Source organism: Passer domesticus, chromosome 9, assembly GCF_036417665.1.
Source record: "Passer domesticus isolate bPasDom1 chromosome 9, bPasDom1.hap1, whole genome shotgun sequence".
Lineage (NCBI taxonomy): Eukaryota > Metazoa > Chordata > Aves > Passeriformes > Passeridae > Passer > Passer domesticus.
The window spans coordinates 12,158,039-12,174,084 of NC_087482.1; the positions used below are offsets into that span (position 1 = coordinate 12,158,039).

Below are 16,046 nucleotides of genomic sequence, written 5' to 3' on the forward strand. Positions count from 1 at the left end.
TCAGAATTTTCAACAACTTCCAGTTTAAACTGTAATGTACTAACTTTTAGTTATTGGAGAACAATAACATGAATGTGGTACTTACAGTAGTTTGACAGGTTATAGGTAAATGTTAAGGTACCGACTGGTTCTTCTCTCTTAAGATGCCCAGCAAAGAAAAGTACATAATGCATTGTAAGCAAAACTAAAGGGTCTTCAGGCTTGTGTGCAGCTGGAGCTGACAGCTGCAGGCACAGGCTCTGTCACCCACGACCCTGGACTGCTGTAATGTCTTGGATGTAAGAAAGTGCATTATGAAGAGCTGCCTGGAGTCCCGCATCCCCCATTAAGGCTATTACACTGATTGTAATTGCTTTGCTTCATCCAAGGGCCATTGCTCAGCAAAACCTGCAGGGACACAGGGTCTTGTTTGGGTGGAGGCAGCATCTGCACGGCAGCAACACGCTGGTAATGCAGCTGTGACAGGGACATCAGGCATGGGCATGGAGATGGGAAGTGTGTGCCAGGTGTGTCCCAGACTGAGGTGTTTGGCTGTTCTTGTGAACTTGCAGAGGGGCAGCTGTTGAGAGAGGAAGTAGCTGCAGCCCCAGTTGCAGCTGGGACACTGTCCTGGCATGACTTTATGATGCTTGTATCCCCATTTGTGGGTTGAGCCCAGAAATAAGTTTTGCACCTTTAGGTCTGGTTCCAAGAGTGAAGGGGGGACAAGAAGAATGGTGGAGTTTGTTATCAGAAACTGCTCTTGCACCTCTGCATCCTTCTCCTGCACTGTGTTGTCTGCGGCAAGGACAGACAGCAGGATAGAGCTCTACTTTGATTTTTAGTTAGTTTTAGCTAGCTAAAGCAGAGAATTTCTCTGGACTGTGGTTTTTCTTTTTTTGTGGAACTGTTTAAACCTCCTCTGGACTGAAAACCCAGAAGAGCACCAGCAGCTCACTGCTGTGGCCCACCGGGCTGGGCCAGGCTTGCAGCATTTCCAGTGCCAGAGGGACTGACCAGAGAATGAGTTAGCAGAGCTATAGCCCACGAAGGTGACTTTCTGAGCATGTCATCTCTTCTAAGTGGCGAGAGGTTTTATTGTTTAACATTGTTCATCATTTTTTCTGATGGTGAATTCCTTGCCTATTAAATAAAGAGGGTTTTTATCCCATTTTCACAAAAAAAAAATCTTTTTCCCAATCTAGTTGGGGGAGGGGCCTCTTGAATGTGTTTCCTAGAGAATGCCTTTGGAGGTTATCTCCCAAATGTGCCCTAAACCAAGATCAAAACAGAGACCTACCTGCACAGCAGCAGATTAGCATTGTACTCAAAGTTTGCTGCTGAAGACTAAGAGCTAAGCTTGTCAGATATTCTGAAAAATATCAGGGAAAAGGTTTTTCATTGGTTGTTGTGACTAAGTAAAAATCTCCAGAGGGCAAATGGCTTCTCCAGTAGACAAGGTGTCTTGAGATGTCTTAGTTCTTCCTGGAGTAAAGATTGGCTATTAAATTCTGGTGTTTATTCTAGAATGGTAAAAATGTTCTACATTTTTTCCTATTCTAAAACTACTTTGAAAAACCCTAAACTGCTAAGGGAAAAGGGGGGAAATATTTGGGGGTTTCTTTCTACAAAAAGAAAAAAGTCTGAATATTTTTAAAAATTTCTAATTTCTAAAAAAGGAAAATGAAGACAAAACATGGTGCCTCAGGAGCCCCGTGCCCGGCTGCTGCCTGCGCACTCCTAGCTGTGGCGAGACAATCAGCTCAGCCAGTGCTGCGGCTACCAGCCAGAGAGCAGAGGTGAAGCCCAAAGGTGTTGCTCAAGCCCTTCCCTGGCAGAGGGGCCCCATCTTCAGTCCTGGCCAGACACCAGGGCCAGCACCTTTGGGGACAGAGACTCCTGTTCTGGGTGGTGGCAGCATGTCCCTAGCAACAAGCTGATAATGCAGCTGGGGCAGGGATGTTGGACATGGCTTGGGGATGGCTGATGACAGGTACAGGTACAGGTACAGGTCTCCCTGATGGAACTCTATGGCCAGTCTTACAGAAGACACTTCCAAGAATGGGGAAGACGTGTTGTGGTGCCGGCTGCATCTGTGGGAGCGATGGGGAGCGTGAGCCCGTGCTGTGCTGCACTGCTGAGCTGGCAGCACGCTGGATACGGGCAGGACGTTCTCTGTTTCCCCCAGAGCTGGGGCCTGCAGGCACCTTGCCAGCCCTTGGCACAGGCTGTGCCAGCCAACAAAGCCCAGCAGGCCGGGAGGAGAGCTCGGGGGCAGCGCAGCTGCTTGGGCAGTGGCTGCTGCCAGGGACATGGGCCAAAGCCATCCCTGAGCAGCCACTGCCACCCCTGGCCCTCCCTGCCCCGTGACAGCTCCCCCGGCCCCAGGGGACAGGCTCAGGCCCACTAAGGACACACTGGAGCCTTGCTCTCCCCCTCTGTCCTTTCCCCACCATGGGCACCACATGCAGTCACTGCCAGGTTTTGGGATGTGTCTCCCACGGAGGGACCCCAGCAGGACTGCTCAGAACCCGAGTGCCCTGAGACTGTTTGGGATATTTCCCCTGAGCTATGCCGGTCTTGTCCAGGCTGTGTAAGACTAAACATTAAAAATTAAAGGCAATTTTACTTTTTATTGCCAATGTGTCAGAAGATTCTAGGTTTCCCTGCCTGTAAAACTACTTGGACAAATACAGAAGTGTTGGAGGAAAGGGGAACAAATATCTGGTGTCTGTATTCTATGAAAAACGTTTCTCAATGCTACAAAGGATAAACATATCTAAATGTTTCAAAATGAAAGACAAAGATAACATGAGGGTGCTGTTGGTCGAATGAGCCCCATGCCCAGCTGCTGCCTGCCCATGCCTGGCTGTGCCCAGACGAGCAGCTCCGCCAGTGCAGGTGGTAGCACACAGACACCTGAGCTGAAGCTGGACTCAAGCCTGTGATAGATGAGTAATGTGACAGTTGACTCTCACAATTAAAGGATAAATATCATGCATATATGTTAAGAGAAGTTTTATATATTTATAGATATGTTTTACCCCCTGTTGTGTTATCATGGAGTTACCTGAGTTTGGGACATATAAGAGGGTCACCTTGCTACGACGGCAGCACCTGACCTCCAAGCGAGATGTAAGGAAGTAAACTCCACCACTGGACATCAAAGAAGGAGTCGATGGACAGAACATTAATAAGAGCAAAACAGTTAAAAGGTGAAACCTCCATTGTGTGGATGAGCACATGGTGGGAAAAATCCTCTACTCCCGGCGCCGTAAAATTGTCTTTATTCAGTGTCCTCTTATATTTCTAATAAGGTTTTTAATAAACATTTAAAAATTTTAGAAGTAATGATAACTTTTTCAACAATCCATGAAGTGGCTAGAAGGCTGCACCTCCTGTCCTGGATGGAGAGCGACGCCAGTCCCTTCAGGGAGAGGTGGTTCTGTTCTAGGCAGTGGTTGCGGCGTATTTGCAGTAATAAGGTGGTAATGCACCTCAGGAAGGGACAATGGACACTGGCACGCAGATGCATGATGACAGGCCAAGTTCTCCATGGCTGAGGCCTTTGGCCGGTCTTGTGAAGTGCCAGAGGTGCTCCTGTGCAGAGAGGAGGTGGCTGAGGCCCCAGCTGCCAGTGGCACACAGGGAGCCTCGTGCACAGCAGGGCCCAGAGCTGGCAAGGCTCCCCAGCACGGCTGGAGCTGCTGGCACAGCTGGGCCCAGCTGGACAGCTGCCCCTCAAGGCCCCGGCCAGCAGGGCACGGCTCTGGGCAGGGTCCCTGGCCAGGAGCGGGCCCCAGAGCGCCTCTGCCTTTCAAGGGCAACCTCGGCCCTGCTCTTTCTCCTCCCCACCTTCCTCTGCCTCTGCCCCGTGCCCCTGGGGCTGCTCTTGGCCAGGCAGCCTCAGTGGGAGCCAGCTCTGGCTGCAGCCCCAGCGGGGCCCCAGGACAAGGCCCAGCAATTGAGAGGCCAATGGAAGCACTGGGCAGCAGCAGAACCCTCAGCAGACTTATTTGGAGAACCATGGACTGGCCACAACTCCACTGCAACCTCAGTGGGAATGGTTCCTGTCTACATTAGACTTTCAAAAGAAGCTCTTTCAGGGAAAGATGACCACTCACCATTTCTTCTTCCAGTAACACCAGATTCTGACACAGCACAATATAAGAATAAGGTCCAACAGTAGCAGGCCTGCCATTACCCCTGCCCAGCAGCCTGTTCCCATATAGAAGACACTTCTGAGGCCTTTCTGGGCATGGGGAAGACGTGTTGTGGTGCCGGCTGCATCTGTGGGAGCAATGGAGAGTGTGAGCCCGTGCTGTGCTGCACTGCTGAGCTGGCAGCACGCTGGATACGGGCAGGACGTTCTCTGTTTCCCCCAGAGCTGGGGCCTGCAGGCACCTTGCCGGCCCTTGGCACAGGCTGTGCCAGCCAACAAAGCCCAGCAGGCCGGGAGGAGAGCCCGGGGGCAGCGCAGCTGCTTGGGCAGTGGCTGCTGCCAGGGACACGGGCCAAAGCCATCCCTGAGCAGCCACTGCCAGCCCTGGCCCTCCCTGCCCCGTGACAGCTCCCCCAGCCCCAGGGGACAGGCTCAGGCCCTGTCAGGACCCAGCGCAGCCCCTGCCCAGTCGGGAGCCAGGGCTGGCTCTGGCCCTGGGCTGGCGGCAGGGCTCCCTGCAATTACCTGCTGTGCCTGTGCCCGTGTCTGGCATCGCCTTCCTCCCTGCAGCAGGGGCTCCCCATGGGAAAATGCTTCCTCCAGGATGTGCCTCCTTCTGCACAGATGTTTGGTCCATCACTTCTGACAGGAAAAAGGACAGTTGGATTAGATGGAAGAGTTCCTGATTTGGGTGCCGGCATCTTCAGGATGTCATGCGCGTTAAAATGGGGATAGGTTTCTGTGGAAGGGGCTAACAGCGGGCCTGTTAGCTAAAGGAGTAAGAAGAAGCTGAGAAGAAAGAAGCTGATAAGGACCTCTCTCCAAGGCTGTAACCAAGGAGACCAAGAGAATTGAGAGACTGAAGAAAGATAAGAACTTCACAGCTGCATGAAGTATATTTAGAAAGTTAGTTAAGTCACTGTAACTTTTCACCAATGATGTTATGTTGATTTATTGTATCCAATAGTTAGGGTAGAAGAAACATAAACAATTAAAGAGTGTATAAAAGGTCAGCCATGTTCAATAATAAACTGTTGCCATCTGAAACTGCTTGTGGTCCCTGCTTTGTGTCGTGACCACCTCGATAACGACAGGTTTCAGAAAATGTCTAGGCTTTCATGGCAGTGTCAGGGCTCTCCTGTTTCCAAACAGCTGCCATGCCTGAGCCACAGGAGCAGTGAGGGGATCGCGCAGGGCGAGGGCACACACGTGCATGGTTCTGTGCTGGCACCTGTAGCAATGCCCCCGTGGCCCAGCTTTGGGCTCTGAGCTGGCAGCTCTCCCAGGGGAAAGGCCTTGACCTACCCTCAGCATCTCCCAGAGGCTCCGTCCTGGACGTGGTTTGGGAAGCTGCACCACCTTCACCAGCAGGTTCAGCTGCAAAGAAAGGCAGGACAGAAGAGCTGCTGTGGCACTGCAGGAGATCCTCAGGCTGCCCACAAGCCTCAGCCCCGGGACACAGCCCTGGGCCCGGCCCCTTCCCTCTCTGCTCTTCTCTGTGGCTGCACAGAGCACATGGAAGGAAACACTGGCATTGTACACAGGAGGAAGATGGACAGCTAAATTCTCCTTCCTCCCACTGACAGTGATCCTGTGGGATCCCTCAGGGCTCCAGAAGGGAGCAGGGCAAATTTTCCATATTCCATCAACCTTCAGATTATCTTAAGTGAAAGGGCAAATGTATGAGCTCTTGCCACCTGCTCACTGTGTATTCTCTCAGGAAAGGTACATTGAGCACTTGCCTCCAGGATTTCTCATGAGTCTCAAGCCATAATCCAGCAGGTTTTCCAGAAAATCCATGTCTTGATCCCAACCTAGAAGTTTGCAAAGATCAGAACCATTTCCATGATGTGCTGGGATCCCCTTCTGCCTCAGGGAACTGGGCACTGCATGTAGGTCAGGTAAGGCCATGGGAGCCAGATGTGAATGGACAAGGCCAAAGCTGCTCAGGGGCCTGGGGAGCTCTGGGCAGGCTCATGGTCAATCCCCATCCTCTTTGCAGGCCCTGTGCAACATCCCTGGAGAGGTGGCTGGAGCAGCTCAGGGCCCGTGGGGGTTCTCTCAGTCGCACAAGGAAAATGCTCCTTGAATCCCTGGGGAGAACTGCAGCAGGCAGTGCTGCAAGTATCCCTCACAAACTCCCTCCTGCCTGTCCTCCCAGCCGCCCTTCCTCGATCTGCTGGGACAGCTCCCACAGCCCAAGGGCACAGAGGTAAGCCCTCTCAGGACACACTGGAGCCTTGCTCTCCCCCTCTGTCCTTTCCCCACCATGGGCACCCCGTGCAGTCACTCCCAGGTTTCGGGAAGTGTCTCCCATGGACGGACCCCAGCAGGACTGCTCAGTACCCGAGTGCCCTGTGCCCGCTCGGGACAATTCCCCTGGGTTGTGCCCTCACTTCCAGGCAGCAGAGACAGCAGCTCAAATCTCAGCAGGGCCCAGGCCCAAAGGCACAGCAATTACCTCCTGTGCCTGTGCCTGGCATCGCTTCCAATCCTACAGCAGAGGCTGGCACGGAAACACTGCTTCCTTCGGGAAATGCCGCCTTCTGCCCAGCCTCTGCATCCACTTCTGGAGAAAGCAAGAGGGATGGCTGGATCAGGTGGGGCTGTTCCCCACTGGGGAGGTGGCATCTTTAGGAGGGAATGCTTGTCAAAGACATCAGTAAGAATCAGGAAAATTCCTATAAACTTTTTGGGCAGGCCAGGGCCCTCCCTTCTCCGAACAGGTGCCCTTTCTCTTCTACCCAGTGACTGGAAAATCGCAGGGAATCTCAGGCCCGTGGTGCAGTTTGGGCTGCCTGTCAGCTGATGCCAAATGCCTTCCGGCAGAGGCTAGGCAGAAGCTGCAGCCAGGCCAGGCTGGGAAACAGCCCTGCAGGGCGTGAAAGCAGCAGCGGGGCAGCGAGGCTGCCATGGATCCCTTCCCGTTGTGCCGGGCACGGTGTGTCCAGATGTGCAGCCAAAGGCCCTGACTGCTGAGACCCAGGGGAAGCATGAGGGAAATGCACCCACCTTGTTCGGCTTGCAGTAATTCTTTCACCATTTGTCCCGTGATTTTGAGTGGCTCATGGGGTTTCTTGTGACCGGTAGCTTTGTTCTTTCCCCTCGGAGGACCTTAGAGCAACAGAGTTCCATTTCCCAGGAACAGATCCCACAAAAGCAGGGCTCAGCCTGTGGGGTCAGCAGGGACACACCACTCACCCCTGCGATGGGAGCTGGGCTTGCGTGCAACATTCACCAAAGGACCTGGGAAAGTCCTCCCTGCAGGCACACCTGTAACACAACAGCCACAGAAGCTTCTGCCATCTCTGCTGATCTGCACAGGCACCACTGAGCCGCAGGAGCTGTGAGGGGATCGTGCAGGGCGAGGGCACACACGTGCATGGATCTGTGCTGGCACCTGCAGCACTGTCAGGATATTGTTAAGAAAGACACAGGGACAACTTGCCTCCAGCATTCTTCAAGAGTCTTAAACCATCATCCAGAAGGGCATCCAAATAATGCAATTTGCCATCCCGATCTAGAAGGGAGCACAGATCAGAACCATTTCCCTGGTGTGTTGTGGCCCCCTCTGCCTCAGATAACAGGGCACTGCAAGTGGGTTGGGTAAGGTTGTGGGAGCCAGATGTGAATGGACGTGGCCAAAGCTGCACAGGGGCCTGGGGAGCTCTGGGCAGGCTCCTGGCCAATCCCCATCCTCTTTGCAGGCCCTGTGTAACATCCCTGGTGAGGTGGCTGGAGCAGCCCGGAGTGCATTTGGGCTCTCCCACTCCCAGAGCTAAAACTCTTGCTAAAGCACTATTGAAAAAATGCAGCAGGCACTGCCACAATCATCCCTCCCTCCCTCCCTCCCTCCCTCCCTCCCTCCCTCCCTCCCTCCCTCCCTCCCTCCCTCCCTCCCTCCCTCCCTCCCTCCCTCCCTCCGCCCTCTCTCCCTCCCTTCCTAATTTCTTCTCTCCCTCTATTCCTCTTCCCCCTGAAATTCCTCCCTGAACGGAAAGGACATAACCAGGCCCTCTCCGGACACACTGGTGCCTTCCTGTCCTGCTCTGTCATTTCCCCACCATGGGAATGCAGTCGCTCCTAGGTTTCAGGATCTGCCTCCCACACAGGGACCCCAGCAGGACTGCTCAGTACCCGAGTGTCCTGAGCCTGCTCGGGATAATTCCCCTGGGCTGTGCCAGTCTTGTCTGGGCTGTGCCCGCACTGCCAGGCAGCAGACAGGGCAGCTCAAGCCTCAGCATGTCTCAGGTCCAGAGGCACAGCAATTACCTCCTGGGCCTGAGCCTGGCATGGCCTCTCTTCCTGCGGCAGAGGCTGGCATGGAGCCGCTGCTTCCTTCGGGAAACGCCGCCTTCCGTGCAGCCTCTCCATCCACTTGTGGAGAAAGGAAAAACAACAGCTCATCAGGTACGACTGATCCCCACTGGAGAGGTGGCATCTTCAAGAGGCAATTCTTCTCAAAGACATAAACATCCTGGGTAGCACAGGGCCCGCTTTCATCAAAACACCCGCCATAAGTGATCAGCCTGGAGACTGCAAAATCGCAGGGGATCTCAGGGTGGGCATGGCCTGTGGGGCAATAAGGGCTGCCTGTCAGCTGATGCCAAATGCCTTCCTGCAGAGGCTGGGCTGAAGCTGCAGCCAGGCCAGGCTGGCAAACAGCCCTGCAGGGCGTGAAAGCAGCAGCGGGGCAGCGAGGCTGCCGTGGATCCCTTCCCGCTGTGCCGGGCACGGCGTGTCCAGATGTGCAGCCAAAGCCCCCGGCTCCTGTGTGCCAGGGGAAGCATGAGGGAAATGCACCCACCTTGTCCTCCCTGCAGCACTTCCTTCAGCATTTGCCACGTAATTTCTAATGGATTCTGGAACTTCTTGCCTGCCATGTCTTTGATCTCTTCTGGTGGAGGACCTTAATAGAAAGTAGTTCCATTTCCCAGCAATGGATCCCACAAAAGCAGGGCTCAGCCTGTGGGGTCAGCAGGGACACACTACTCACCCCTGCCATGGGAGCTGGCCTTTTGTGCAGCATCCAAGGTAGGAGTTGGTGAGGGCGTCCCTGCAGACACATCTGTAACACAACATCCACAGAAGCTTCTGTCACCTGCTTCTTACCAGTCAGTCAAACATTATGCCGTGGTGGGACAGTGAGAACATACCTGCAGAATGCCCAGAGGGCTTCACAACTTCAGAGCGCCAGGCTAATGGAGAATTCTTCCCAGCATCCCAGTCTGGAAGCAAACCAAGATGAGAACTGTTTCCATTGTGTGCCAGGGCTGGCTCTGGCCCTGGGCTGGCGGCAGGGCTCCCGCTCGGGGCTGCTCCTGTGCCTTGGGCCTCTGGGCACTCAGGGCCAGCTCCGCAGCAGCTGCAGCGCCAGGGACGTTGCTGCACCAGTCCCGTTTCCCCGGGGCTCTGAACCAGCTCCAGAGGCCTGGAAGCCGAGGCACCTCCAGCTTTGGCTGCTGCCGGGCCGGGCAAGGGCAGGCCCCGGGGGAAGAGCTGCTGCCACACAGCCCCGGCCAGGGCTGAGCCCGGCAGAGCAATTACCTGCTGTGCCTGTGCCCGTGTCTGGCTTTGCCTTCCTTCCTGCAGCAGGGGCTCGCACCGAAGATGGAGTGCTTCCTTCAAGAAATACCACCTTCCACTGAAGCACTATGTCCATCTCTTGACAAAGGAAGGGAGACAGCTGCATCAGATGGAGCTGTTCCCCACTTGGGCGGTGGCATCAGAGGTAATATTTGTGAAATTTATGGAGCAGGAAAATGGCCAGGTTACAGTGGCATGATGAGAGCACTTCCACCTCCAAACAGCCACCCTTTTCCTAATCTGCAGGGCTGGATATAGTGGGGGATCTCAGGGTGTCTTACAGTTTGGGCATGGCCTGTCAGCTGATGCCAAATGCCTTCGGCAGAGGCTGGGGAGAAGCTGCAGCCAGGCCAGGCTGGGAAACAGCCCTGCAGGGCGTGAAAGCAGCAGCGCGGCAGCAAGGCTGCCATGGATCCCTTCCCACTGTGCCAGGCAGGGCGTGTCCAGATGTGCAGCCAAAGCCCCCGGCTGCTGACTCCCAGGGGAAGCATGAGGGAAATGCACCCACCTTCTCTTGTCTGCAGGGGTTCCTTCAGCTCTTGCCTCATCTGTTTGGATGGTTCCAGAGATATCTTATCTGTTGTATCTTGGATTTTCCCTGTTGGAGTACCTTAGAGAAAAATATTTCCATTTCCCAGGAATGGATCCCAGAAAAGCAGGGTTCAGCCTGTGGGGTCAGCAGGGACACACTACTCACCACAGTGACGGGAGCTGGGCTTGAGTGTAACAGCCCCGGTACGAGCTGGAGAAGTCTTCCCTGTAGACACATCTGTAACACAACAGCCACAGAAGCTTCTGTCACCTGGTTCCTGCCCGCTTGACTACAATTCTTCCTTGGTGGCACACTGAGAACATACCTGCAGGAGGCTCCAAGGGCTTCAAAACTTTATTCATCCAAGCTGATGGAGAAGCCTTCCCAGACACCTCATCTAGAACGGAACACAGATCAGAACACTTTTGCAGGGTGTGCTGGGATCCCCTTCTGCCACAGGGAACTGGGCACTGCAAGGGGGTCGGGTAAGGCCGTGGGAGCCAGATGAGAATAGACATGGCCAAAGGTGCACAGGGGTGTGGGGAGCTCTGGGCTGGCTCTTGGTCGCTCTCCACACTCTTTCCCTGCCCTCAGCAACATCCCTGGGAGGGGTGTCTGGAGCAGCGCAGGGCCTCCGGGTTCTCTTCCTCAGACACAGAGGAAATCCTCTCTAAAACCCCGGGGAAAACTGCAGCAGGCAGTGACGTAGGTATCCATCCCTCCCTCTGTCCCTCCTGCCCTCCTTCTGCTGGGACAGCTCCCAGATCCCAAGGGCAAACAGCCAGGCCCTCTCAGGACACACTGGAGCCTTGCTCTCCCCCTCTATCCTTTCCCCACCGTGGGCACCCCGTGCAGTCGCTGTCAGGTTTCAGGACATGTCTCCCATGCAGGGACCCCAGCAGGACTGCTCAGTACCTGAGTGCCCTGAGCCTGCTTGCGATAATACCTCTGGGCTGTGCCTGACTTGTCCAAGCTGTCCCTGCACTGCCAGGCAGCAGAGAGGGCAGCTCAAGCCTCAGCAGGGCTCAGGCCCAGAGGCACAGCAATTACCTCCTGTGCCTGTGCCTGGCATCGCCTCTCTTCCTGCAGCAGAGGCTGGCATGGAACCACTGCTTCCTCTGGGAAATGCCGCCTTATGCCCAGCCTCTGCATCCACTTCTGGAGAAAGGAAGAGGGACAGCTGGATCAGGTGGGGCTGTTCCCCTACTGGGGAGGTGAGGCCTTCAGGAGGGAATGATTGTCAAAGACATGGCTAAGAATCAGGAAATCCCTATAAACATTTTGGGAAGGCCAGGGCCCTCCCTTCCCCAAACTGGTGCCGTTTCTGTTCTACCCGGCGACTGGAAAATTTCAGGGGATCTCAGGCCTGTGGTGCAATTGGGCGGCCTGTCAGCTGATGCTAAATGCCTTCCTGCAGGGGCTGGGCAGAAGCTGCAGCCAGGCCAGGCTGGGAAACAGCCCTGCAAGACGTCAAAGCAGCAGCGGGGCAGCAAGGCTGCCATGGATCCCTTCCCACTGTGCCAGGCACGGCGTGTCCAGATGTGCAGCCAAAGCCCCCAGATGCTGAGACCCAGGGGAAGCATGAGGGAAATGCACCCACCTTCTCCTGCCTGCTGCATTTCCTTCAGCATTTGCCTCATGTTTTCGGATGGATCATGGGGTTTCTGGTGTCCTGTGGCTTGGTCCTTCCCCCTCGGAGGACCTTAGAGCAACAGAATTCCATTTCCCAGGAACAGATCCCACAAAAGTAGGGCTCAGCCTGTGGGGTCAGCAGGGACACACTACTCACCTCTGCGATGGTTGCCAGGCTTCTGTGTAGGAATCAGCAAAGGAGCTGGAGAAGTCCTCCCTGCAGACACACCTGTAACACAACAGCCACAGAAGCTTCTGCCATCTCTGCTGATCTGCACGGGCACCACTGAGCCGCAGGAGGGGTGAGGGAATCACACAGGGCGAGGGCACACACGTGCATCGTTCTGTGCTGGCACCTGCAGTGCTGCCTCACTGGCCCAGCTTTGGCCTCTGAGCTGGCAGCTCTCCCAGGGGAAAGGCCTTGACCTACCCTCAGCATCTCCCAGAGCCTCAGTCCTGGACGTGGCTTGGGAAGCTGCACCACCTTCACCAGCAGGTTCAGCAGCAAAGAAAGGCAGGACAGAAGACCTGTAAATCCACCAACAGAAACACCAGCCAAACCTCACTAAAAAGTCACCACTACTTCTTGAAGTAAAATAGACTGATGCATGTTAATACCTAAGCTTGTAAGCTGTAAAACCCATTGTTATGAGAAGTAAAATATTTTATTTTAAACTGTATTATTCATGAGGTTGTTTTAAGTGAACTGAATATTTAAGGTGTGATATGCAAATTTATTTCAAAAAATAAAATATTTTAGTGCTTTTGTTATAACAGACAAAAGAAATAGAAGTAAAAGCTAATGAAACACTGTAAAGAATATATTAGAACAATAATATGATTCGTGAAAAATCGGAAAAAAATTAAGTATATAAGATACAAACCAGATTTAAGTTACAAGAAACACTAAAAGTAACATTAAATCAGATAGGATATAACAAAAGCCGTTAGATATTTAATAAGGATCAAATTAAAATAAAGGAAAAAAGCCAAGTATAGCTGAAAGAAAGAGAAGTGTACAGACTAATTACAACTTTAGAGCTAAAATGTCAAAGAAACAAAACTATAACAATTAGAAATAAGCAGGTGCTATCCTAAATCCTGAAAAACAATTTAAAAGGCTCTTATAAATCTTATGAAGTAAATACTGAGAATGAGACGAATGACGTCAGTGACTAGATCCCAAGGTGTAAGCTCTGCTACCAAGAAGATACACATCTTGGCCCTTTGGCTGCAACCCAAAGGGGCTTTGAGAGAGCTAGAGTGTTAAAACTGCAGAGGATTATTGTCACTGTATTAGTTATCCAAGCCCAAAAAGAATGAGCCATATGCACACTACCAAGTTAGTGTAGTACGCTATAATTTTAACAAATTCAGAAGGTGCACTATGAGTAGTAAAAGACTGCAATAAAGAAAATGTGAAATACAGCAAAAAGAATAAAATGGCAAAATTTGTAAGCAATATATTAAAACTTTTTGTTCTGGAAGAGCTAGAGAAGAAATAAATCCTGAGAGTAGAATAAAGCAAATTGCTCAAGAATTAGAAAACAAGAACATGAGACAGTTATAAAGACACATTTTAGCAGGCAACATAAGAAAACATGAAAAACTTATTTTACAAATATTACCAGCCTTAAACGACTATGGAGTCAAAATATATCTAAATTACAATAAGCACATGCATTGATATAAAAAAATATAATTGACAATCCAAAGAAAAGAAATTAAAGATTTAGAATAATCTACCTTATGAGAAGAGCTGTTAATTTTATACCCTGACTAGTAGTATGAAAGTGTAGTTGTCAAGTTTTATAAATACTAAACATAAAATTAGAAAATAAGTAAGCTTTGTCAAAGTGTATCCTAAAAGTACAAATTTAATAAATTAATAGAGAAAGGGAGGGATTCTGATAGATTGTATGCACAAATTCATGCTGAGACTACAGTAATCTCGCCTAATGAAAATCCTAGCATACCAAAAGAGGGTTCCGGGCAATCAACATGCACCAAAATCCTAGCCTGAATATTCGTCCCCAGAAATGCTGATTCCAGAAGATTATTTCTCTGACCAAACCTCAGCAATGTGCATTCGATTTGCATCAACTATAAGACAAATGTGTGCCTCCTAGAATGCATATTCCAGGAGATTTTCCTCTAACAAAGTGAATTTTTTACCAGTTTTGGGGAAACTCTCAGCAAGAGCTGCAGCAAGAAAGGAAAAAATACATGAATATGCAAAAAGGATAAAAACAACCATAAGAAAGCAGAAAAACTCCTGCCCTCCACACCGCCTGGAGCTTGGAAATGGACAAAAAAGACTTTGAGAGAGCTGTCCCTTCGTGATGCACAGGGGAGAGAAATGCCCCACCTGTCTCACCTGACGCTGTCAGCCTGGTTCAGGGCCAATCTGATATTTGCTTCTAGATTTTCTACGACTGAATTTTAATTATGGAATAAATTCTCCGTATTAATCAAAAAAAGCTAATTCATTTAAAACATCCGGGACTCCTGGAACCCTCATCAGGCACCACAAAATATCCCTTTGTGCCTCTTCAGGTCCAGGCCCAGATGATCCCCCAGAAGGAAATGTGCCCTCAGCCCAGGGATGCTCAGCATGGGCTCCCCCATCCCCTCGGGGCCCCGCCGCTGGGCACAGCAGCCCCTGCCTGGCTCCTGCCTGCCCACACCATGGGCATCCACGGCTGCTCCTGGGCATGGAGCTCAGGCAGTGCTCCTGCCAGGTGGGCTTTGCTGGTGCTACCACCAGGACAATCTGGTCACAGCTGCATCTCTCTTCTGCAACAGAAGAGCTGATTTGGGAAGTGCTGTGCTGCCCCATGTCTTCAGCCCCACTAGCTGCCCACACCCACAGTGGCACTGGGCTGCCCCCAGAAAACTGTCGAATCTGGGCTGTGGCTGCAGGGCACAGCTGCTCTACAGCACAGGTGGACTGCCTTGGGGGTAGGACTGCCCTGAGGGTAGGGACAAGGAACAGGGTGAGGTCTGCTCTATGTTTTCCGACGGTGATTACTCTACAGACCATCAGGGGCAGGCCAACACTGCACTAAAGGCATACACCAACTTACAAACAATGCAGGGTCCCAGGGCAGGATACAATCTTTAGCCAATTGGGAGAAACTGAGGGTGGAACACCAGGCGGGGAATACAAGGTTTAAACCAATTGGGGATTACAGGGGAGGGGAAGAACTTAAACAAACCAATGGGATTCCGAAGGATACAAAATTGATAGGGAAGTTTCTAGAGCAAGGGGCAGGCTTGGAGAGGGACTGACATGCAATGGGAGGAGGAACAGTGAACAAAAGGGCAGGTCTTTGGAGAGATGGACAAGTGGGGCAAAACCAACATCACAGGGGGGAAAGGAGGAACCCATTGGTAATAAAATATGCTATAACAATAGAAAATAAGGGGAGGGGTATAAAACTGACTTCTAGGAGTGAATTACAGTCAAAAATTTTGTTATATTTCTCCAATTACTGTATCATGAAAGAAAACCAAGCAAATTAAATGTTGCAGCAATTTTAATGAAGTAGCTGAAAAGTATATGAAATTGAATCCACTCAAAATATTGACAATATAATTTGGTTATAATAAGGGATAATTTGGTTCTTATAATAGCACATAAGGAAAAATAATCGTGCGGGGTACACGAGGGGTACGGAGGGCAGGGCTTGACCCCTGTCCCCTCACATACAAATTGCCAAGCCTAAAATTCTCCTTTTTACACTGTACATCATCACCGTCTCCTCCCATTTGCAATTTGTCACACTTGTATCTCCACCTTCATTATCAGTTTTACCACGCATGCTCCACCATTTTTTAGGTGGTTGCACTGTTCTTTGGGGTCATCTCTGATGAAGGCCTCTCCTCTTCCTCGATGTCCTTTGATTCACCTTTTGGATTACACATGCGCAACAAGCTGGTATAATGTAAGTCAAAGCTAATATCATACAAGCCAATACTATGTTCTAGCATCAAAGCAATAAATCTCCTATAATTAACATTTTCCTGGATGTCCAACCAAACTTTCCTCTCTTCCAACTAAATTCAGTAATACTTATCTCTTTCTTCTTCCTGTTCTGAACATCTGCAGGAGAAGGGGGGGAGCCCCTCCTCTCCCTTTCTTCCTTGGCATTA

General features: G+C 51.5%; 1 protein-coding gene and 2 long non-coding RNA genes across 3 annotated transcripts in view; all 3 read right to left on the minus strand.

Moving 5' to 3' along the window:
* The window catches only part of LOC135308291 (uncharacterized), a 74,755-nt gene extending 62,813 nt beyond the window's left edge, over window positions 1-11,942 (minus strand). The window contains exons 1-6 of the mRNA XM_064433230.1: window positions 11,860-11,942; window positions 11,310-11,417; window positions 10,585-10,656; window positions 10,425-10,496; window positions 10,236-10,337; window positions 9,689-9,805 (exon numbers count right to left, since the gene is read on the minus strand). Of these exons, the coding sequence (XP_064289300.1) occupies window positions 9,689-9,805; window positions 10,236-10,337; window positions 10,425-10,496; window positions 10,585-10,656; window positions 11,310-11,417; window positions 11,860-11,899 (511 nt within the window). The 5' untranslated portion in view covers window positions 11,900-11,942. The remainder of the gene's footprint in view (window positions 1-9,688; window positions 9,806-10,235; window positions 10,338-10,424; window positions 10,497-10,584; window positions 10,657-11,309; window positions 11,418-11,859) is intronic.
* On the minus strand, window positions 8,965-9,372 carry LOC135307165 (uncharacterized). The gene is made up of 3 exons (XR_010367888.1): window positions 9,298-9,372; window positions 9,138-9,209; window positions 8,965-9,050 (listed from the first exon to the last, which is right to left on the minus strand). It is a non-coding gene; the product is annotated as an uncharacterized LOC135307165 (long non-coding RNA).
* A 104-nt stretch (window positions 11,943-12,046) lies between the features above and the next one.
* LOC135307160 (uncharacterized) lies at window positions 12,047-14,509 on the minus strand. Its single transcript, XR_010367884.1, has 3 exons — window positions 13,868-14,509; window positions 12,322-12,419; window positions 12,047-12,120 (listed from the first exon to the last, which is right to left on the minus strand). It is a non-coding gene; the product is annotated as an uncharacterized LOC135307160 (long non-coding RNA).
* Window positions 14,510-16,046: the final 1,537 nt, after the last annotated feature.